Raw genomic sequence first — 8,325 nt, forward strand, 5'->3', positions numbered from 1 at the left:
GAGGAGAGGAGAGGAGAGGAGAGGAGAGGAGAGGAGAGGAGAGGAGAGGAGAGGAGAGGAGAGGAGAGGAGAGAAGAGAAGAGAAGAGAAGAGAAGAGAAGAGAAGAGAAGAGAAGAGAAGAGAAGAGAAGAGAAGAGAAGAGAAGAGACATAGAGGCCAGCCATGAACACATGGAGAAGGGGGAGGGGAATGGGGAGAGAGCGGGAGCAGGGAGGCAAGAGTAAGAGAGAGAGAAGGAGGCAAACAGCCCCTTTTATAGTGAATCGGCACACCTATCTGTTGCCAGTAACAGTGGGGCAGAGCTTAGACAAAATGCTAGCAAGTACCACTGTTATCTTTAAAGTTCATTCGTTCTACTTGAACCATGGAGGGAACCCGAGGACCATTTGTCTCACTTCCAGCATCAGTGTTTCAATCCACTTTGTTATCTTTGTGTTTTCTTATTTTGATAAGTTTCTTATATGAAATAGGAACGGCTATTATTATTTAAATGAGCACCACAAAAAAAGGACTGAACACCTAAGAATTCTTCCAAAAATCATAGGGTTATCGTGTGACCACAACAAACTTCAAAGCAAAATAGCGTGACACTAGAATTCCTGTACTTGAAACTGTGTCACCTTATCTACGAAACAACTGCCATCCCCTGTACTCACCGTTAGAACTCTCCTTCTTTACTTACCACATGACTAACTCTTACATTTCAATGCCAAGGTGCTGACACATTCAAAAATGACGGCGTCTACTCAAGATATTTCACAGACTTCCATGGAAACGGCAGATACAGCTTAAAAGTCAATGCCCAGGCAAGGAAGGACATCACTAAACTAACTCTAAAACAAAAGATTAAGTCTCTCTATGTACCTGGCTACGTTGAAAATGGTAAGTAACATTCAAATAGAAATGTCTGGTTCAGGACAAGTAAATCTAACACAGATCAAAAGCATAACATCATCGGTATGTTCCAAAATCAAATCTGGACAATGGGTCCATAGACTACATTTCTGCATGTTTTGTTACAATCCTCCTCACTTACACGTTAATCATGTCACTCGGCATCTTCTATGAAGCAAGCTCTGTGCTAGATGCTGGAGCTACAGATACGGATAAACACAACTCCTGTCCTCAAAAAATTTACAGGCGGGTATGAGATAAAGGTAGATTAAAATACAGCTTAACTAAAACGTCACGTTCCCTCGTCCACTTCAAAATGATGTTAAAACAAGCTTTTCTTTCACAAAAACAAGCTTTTCTATATCTGCATTGACTACCTGCAAGATCAACTTACAAGAACAGACAGGACAATATAAAAATTACAATTTATTTGTTTTTTGTTGTTGTTTTATTTTTTTGTTTGTTTGTTTGTTTTACCGGGACGCAGGTCAAATTATACTGAATCCACCCAGAACGGAAGTCCCAGAAGAAGCCACAGAAGCTCCAGTGGAAGACTTCAGCAGAGTAACCTCTGGAGGGTCGTTTACTGTGACTGGAGCGCCCCCTGATGGCGACCACGTGAGCGTGTTCCCACCCAGTAAAGTCACAGACCTGGAGGCTGAGTTTACAGGTGATGATCATATTCAACTTACATGGACGGCCCCTGGCAAGGTCCTCGATAAAGGAAGAGGTAAGTTTGATACTGAGTTTTAAAATGTTCTGAAAGAAATCCCATTGTCTTTCATTTTTCTAAATCTTCTCCAATGTCTTATTTCTGGGTAACATTTACAGAATAAATAACAGTAACCCATTATTCACTTATATTCAAATATAAAAACTGAAACCCCAAAAGATACAAGCTGACACAATTTATTCCTGTTCTAATAATTTAAAATTCCAACCCAGTTTTTTTTCATATTTTTTTTATCAAATTGCCTGTCTCAATTTGAACTATTTTTAAAGTAAATGAGAAGATGAAATAACAACATTCTCTTGTATCCTTTTGTCCCAAATAAGGTCAATTTTCTAAGTATTTCTGTCTTTGCTCAATTTTATTCAATGACTGCTGAGCCTGCAACACCGTCAGATTCTCTGGAACAAGGCTAGCTCTTAGAAGTCAACAAAATACAAAATACACCAGGTAAACAGATAACTGCAGACAGGCAGACAGGTAGAAGATAGGTAGATAGATACATAGATGATTGATAAATTATAGATAGATAGATAGATAGATAGATAGATAGATAGATAGATCAAAGGATTTAATTAGGGGAGAAAAATCAGTTATTTACCACATATTTTAAATATCTCCAACTTTATCTAAAAACATAAAAAATTAAGTCTTCATACCAAATAAAGGTTATAAATATTTTATTCTCACAATTTATAAGACATTCTATGTCCATTTCTATTAGATTTCTAAAATCAGTATGTAATGTAATACTCACACAGGAGTCTTCCTTTCTTTTCTTGATAAAACAGTAGTTACAGCAGCTAACCTTTTAGCCATCCACTAATTACATAGTACTACCTTGTTCTAAACACTTTTTATTCATTACCGTTTTCAGAATATCAGCAGTCAAAAACTTCTTGTTAAATTAATCAAATGACTGAATATCTGCTTTACACTTTAAAAAATGGAGATGAGAAAGATGACAGTGTAGAACCAAGGTGCTAGCTGAGGTGGGAAGAGGTCCTGAGCCCATGTTTAGTGCTCATCCAGCATCTGTGACCTTTGACTCCTGCCCTTCCATCCTCCTTGTCATTGTGCTCTCTGAGTGCTCCCCATTGCTCCTTCTTTCTACTGAATTAAATGAAAGAAAACAGAAGATACTTCTGGTTTTACTCCACATGAACATCATGTGTACCTTGTTCTAATTTAAAACACAGTTCTGCTCTTTCTGTGTCTTTCTAAAAAGAACCCTGGATTCTGGATCGTAGTATATGATACTCAATTAAGCTTTTCTGTGATTTTTGAAACTGGACATTTTGTTTTTCAATAACTGTTCATATACTGTTTTTAAACTCAGTGAGATGGGATAACCAGACACAAACGGTACCTGGGCTCTCAGTCTAAAGCTCATATGCCCTGCTCGGAACTCCACACAGGCGCAGTGCAGAGGCAGAGAACCGTCCTCAGGACGCTAACGAACATGATGTCTCTCTCTTCCAGCGCATAGATACGTCATCCGGATGAGCAAGCGTTCTCTGGATCTCCAAGAAGATTTTAACAGTGCTACCTTAGTGGATACTTCTGGTCTGATACCTAAAGAGGCTGGCTCAAATGAAACATTTACGTTCAAACCAGAAACTTTTAAAATAGGAAATGGCACCCAGCTCTACATTGCAATTCAGGCCGAAAATGAAGCGGGTCTCACCTCCGAGGTCTCCAACATCCCAAAGGCTGTCAAGTTTATTCCTCGGCAAGAATCCAGCATCCATGATCTGAGTACCCAAGTGGCTGTACCCAGTTTGACAGTTTTTGTATTTGTAGCAATCTTATTCATATTTTAAACTAGACATTGCAGTAGAAGTAAAATCCAACCTTTGAATTCAAATTTACTCTCCTTGTTGCCTACTCTATAACTCTCTGTAACATTAAAGTAAATGTTCAATATTGTAAATTTCCTGTTTGAGTCTATGAATAAGTTGTTATTATATGTAAATCAGAGCGTTTCCTTAATCTACCTTTGAAAAGGATGAGTTAAATTGAACGACTCATTTTCTAAATATTAATATACAAAAGCTATTACAGTAAATATAACATGTAATTTTGTGAAAATAATTACATAAGGAAGCAGAATATAAAGCTCAGAAAGAGAAAATTATGTCTATTTTCATTATAAATCAGTGAAAAGAGAAACACAAACTAATTTCCAGACAGCATTATTATATGTTCTCTGTAATTTTATAAATTGAGAGAGCAAAAGGAAAACAGGCACAGTCCCTAAGTTGGCAAATTGCTTTGCTGTCTTAATCTCTGTTCTGTTTCTCAACAGAACACTTGAGAATGGGTAATGTATGGAGGAGGTGTTTTAGCGGCTAAGACATTTAAGGTTGAGTGACAGGTTCTGGCAAGGATACCATAAAGTTCCGGTACTTGATACAGATCAAGGACAAGCAGGAGCCTGTGAAGAAACACTCACTCAGAAAAACTACCTTCACAGTAGCTAACTGATTCCTGCAAGAATGACTCTGGCTTTGTGGTCACTCTGAACAGCACAATCATTTCCCAGCATAATTTCAAGATGGGCTTTAGAGAAAATAAGCCATAGTCAAACCATACCAAAAGGTTAGTGGCAAATGAGTACTGCCTCACATTTATGCAAGACAGAGAGTCTTTTTCTCGTACAAAATCTATCAAAGAAGCCCATGTTCTCTTGAATATTTAGCTAAGAAAAACTGTTAAACAAAAAGAACTACTCACGAGTGATTTCTAAAATTACTCTCTGGCTGTCCTTCTGAAACACACCATGTGCCATATATAATTGGCAGATTGACTGAAGGCTCTGGGCTAATGACACAAGCCTTCAATGTCAGCCCTTGGGAGGCTGAGGCAGGCAGAGCTTCCGTCCAGTCAGGTCTATTTAGCAAGACCCTGTCTCAAAGAAGAGAATTAAACTGAAGCTGAGCGACCAAGGTTGCCCTGTCCACAGCTGTAACACAGAACAAATTCTCTCACTTGAGCTTCAACTTGTACCTCAAAGGCTTTTCTGATTCTCTTCCCTTGAGAAATTATTTTCTGCTTCTGGTTCCCTTAGTGCTGAGCTACAGCAATCTGAGAGCTTTTACCACTCTAATTTGTATTTTGAATATGATTATTTTATTCCAACCTAATCCATGAAACAAGTCTTCAAGTCCTTTGGAGGCAGTGCCCATACTGACCCCCTCCTACACACGTACAGCACACCAGGAAGGGGCACAGAACACCAAGAAGCGTGCTCCTCTTTTGTGTGGGTGAAAAAAAAAACAAGAGGTTTACTGGGTAGTGGAGGGTCAGTCACTATGGCAAGTGCTCTTTTTAATTTTTTTCTTTTATTTAATGACACTGATTTGGGCTTTTCATTTATTTATATTTTTTTGAGACAATCTCACTACATAGATGACCCAGCAATGTAGGACAGCAAATGTTTCAAGCATTACTTTATTTAACTTTTGCAATGGTCATTTTAGAAAGAGGCTTGCTCTCCTCATTTTACGGCTAATTGGGAATGAGGGGGGTTAAAGTCGTGAGGGGGAATTTTCTTGCCAGAATGAAAATATATGAGCTACTTAGGCGATACGTTGTGTTTGTCCAGATTCACCCAAGATAAATAGGTGGGGTTCCGTACCAGTGACTCACGTAGATGGAAAGAAACACTGTTTCTAGTGAGGACAATGTGGGAAGATGTCCCGGGCTTTATCAAACTTGGACTGCAAGCTGAGACAGGCCCGCTAGTGGAAGATAGGAACACACAGAAAAACTATGGTTTCGTTGCAACCAGCTGGTTTTCCCCTGTAGTCTCAGGTGGCTAAGGGACTTCTCATTCCCAGCATAAGCCCTAGAAGACTCTGTTTGCAGTTTTACAAAATAAAGCCATGAAAACAAATTTTAATTAGCCATCTTACGTCAGCATTGACATCTTATGTCAGCACATGATATTTAATAATAGCGTATAATACTTACTGAGATTTTTAAGTGTCAAAGTCCTGCTTGAAGTGTTTTACTAGGCTGTCTCATGTAGTGGCTTGCCGGATTCCATAATAATTCTGTCACAGGGAAGATGAGAGTCTCCGTTCCAGACAAGAGAATAGATTTCCCTTACTCCGTATTCACTGTTAAATACATGTATGTGTGTATGTCTGCCTGTGGTTGTGTGTGTATAAGTTCAGGTGCCAAGGCAGGCTAGAGGCATTGAATTCCTTGAGCCTAGGGTTGCAAAAGGATGGGAGTGCCTAGTGTAGGTACCAGGAACTGAACCCAGGTCTTCTGCAAGAGCAGTATGTGCCCTTAAGTGCTGAGCCATGGCTCCACCCTGCTTTCTTAGCATTTTTGTTCTCCATGGATTCTCAAGACATTGGATGAGAGAAGATAATCCTGGCTCCGTTCTATGGATGCAAATGTTTACCTCTTCCAGAGACAGCCTCTCATACATCTCCAGGAATAGCATTCCAACAGTTACCTTAGTCTAGCTAAGTGTCACCTAAAACTAGCTATTACAAAAGAAAGTTTCAAATACAAGTACAAAAGCAAGCGGGCTTCACAAAGAACCAAAGAGGGACCCAAAAAGTAAAGTAGAAACGATCTTCATTAAAATAGGACTTTAAATTCTCAGTGAATAAATTTGATGATGAACTGGAAAATACCTATAATTCATTTCCACATGCCTCTTTGGAAGTCAGACTGCCAGGCATAGTGAGGCTCACCAGTAATCCAGCACTTGGAAAGTGGGTGAGGATGGACCAGGAGTTTAAAGACATCCTGAGCTACATAGCAAAGTTAGAGATCAGCCTGGAGTACACAAAAGCTTGTCTTAAAAAAAAAAAAAAAAAAGGAAAAAAGAAAGGGAGAGAGGGAAGGAGAGAGGGAGGGAGAGAGGGAGGGAAAGAGAGAGGGAGAGAGGAAAAGAGCAAGGGAGAGAGAGAGAGGGAGGGAGAGAGGGAGGGGGAGAGGGAGGGAGAAAAAGAAACTTAAAGCTGATTGGCCATTGCCTCTATACTGAACCCTCAATGTTACGTCTCTCCGTGGAGCAAACGACAATTCAGAAATAAGCAACTGAGAGAATACAGTCATGTGTTTAATTCAATAAAACTTAATTAATTTTAATTTGATTTAAGTTAACAAAAGTCATGTGCAAAAACAGAGATCTCATGTCTAGACTATTGTGGCAATGTAGTCTTCAGTTTTGTTGTCCGCTTTTGAGTTTAGATCCAACTGAAGAATGACATTGAATTTTTTATGCCCTCAGCCTGATCAAAAACTCAGAGTGAAGTCCTGAAAGACATATACTTAAACTGAAATTTTTAAGACAAACCTGACTAAGAAAGTCTATTAATCAGCCCAATATTTAAAAGAAATGGCCCGAGATCAAATACCAAATTTTCCCTGTTCTGGACAAATGAGCTTCTCCACACCTGCATTTTCTAAAGGATGGTCCACTCCCTAAGACTTTCTGATTCTCTTCATCATGAAGAATGTCTCGATTCCGGGCTCCCTAGTGGTGTGACATAGATTCCTTATGGAAGCAAGGTGGCTCTATTTTGTATTTAAATCTTATTGTGTTCCTATCTAATCCAAAGAGCAAGTCTCCATGCTCTTTGGAGCCAATGCCAGCATTACCCAGTTCTGTATCACTGAATAGCAAAGCGCTGGCCTGGGACATAGAACACAAAGAAACACTCATCTTTTTTTTCACAGTAATAAAGAAGAATGAGAAAAAAAAACAACCAATATATATTCATTGCTGTGTTCAGAACCTTGTTTGCACAGAACTTACAAAAACTGCTTTCTCATACATTTATGTATATATATATATATATATATATATATATGTATATTACATTGAATATGATATAAATATTATTATATATTATGTATTATATATTATGTATTATATATTAATTACAATGTGTAATTGTATTATATATTATTTATAAATACATTTTGTTTTTTCGAGTAAACATACTCCCTTGCTACCTCTCAACATCATGGCTTCTTTTTGTTAATAATATTATAAATGTGATTAATATACATACATATGTCTAAGTATATAAATATTACCTGATTGGCCAATTTAGTATTATTCGTATATATACATATTTTTTTTTCAGGGCTGACTACTGGATATTGGGTAACTATAGCTGAACTTTTTGCTACTTTGTGGGTTCTTCTTTCTTTCACCCTTCTTCACCTTTCAGCTCCTTAACATTAAATAGGAGAGAAAAAAGGATAAAGGGGGAAAGGGACATCACTATTGTTAGAGTACTTCCTCATGATTAGGGTGCCCAGGTCCTTGGGGCAAGTTTGATCTTCACTGTCGGGATACCTCATTTCTTCTTGTTGTTTTTTCTTTGCACTTGACTAATTAACCACTAAAGCATCCAACCAAGAACCAACAACTCCCCAACAGCAACCTCACCTCTTGGAGTCCTAACATTATAGGACTCCACCCACCCTCTGAAGAGTCCCGAGGATTTCAAGCATCACACACTCACAGAAACTATCGGCAGCCGGCAAAACCACGCCTCTGCTAGAGCACCAGGCGAATCATCGTCAGGGGCTGTGGACAGTCTGAAGCAGCCCCATATCCCACACCTGGGATTAAAAAGAAAACACATTCTCATAACATTTCTGTTTTTAAAGAAAACAGAATATTCTCACTACAGATGACCCTAGGAAGCACATCTTTTTT

The 8,325-nt window shown here is 38.6% G+C and overlaps 1 protein-coding gene across 1 annotated transcript in view; it reads left to right on the top strand.

Annotated features, from left to right (window-relative positions):
- The window catches only part of LOC114639399 (calcium-activated chloride channel regulator 3A-1-like), a 20,348-nt gene extending 16,751 nt beyond the window's left edge, over positions 1 to 3,597 (top strand). Inside the window, exons 12-14 of the mRNA XM_028788152.1 lie at positions 716 to 883; positions 1,383 to 1,625; positions 3,108 to 3,597. Of these exons, the coding sequence (XP_028643985.1) occupies positions 716 to 883; positions 1,383 to 1,625; positions 3,108 to 3,448 (752 nt within the window). The 3' untranslated portion in view covers positions 3,449 to 3,597. The remainder of the gene's footprint in view (positions 1 to 715; positions 884 to 1,382; positions 1,626 to 3,107) is intronic.
- Positions 3,598 to 8,325: the final 4,728 nt, after the last annotated feature.

This window comes from Grammomys surdaster, unplaced genomic scaffold (genome assembly GCF_004785775.1).
Source record: "Grammomys surdaster isolate TR1022 unplaced genomic scaffold, NIH_TR_1.0 125702, whole genome shotgun sequence".
Classification (NCBI taxonomy): domain Eukaryota; kingdom Metazoa; phylum Chordata; class Mammalia; order Rodentia; family Muridae; genus Grammomys; species Grammomys surdaster.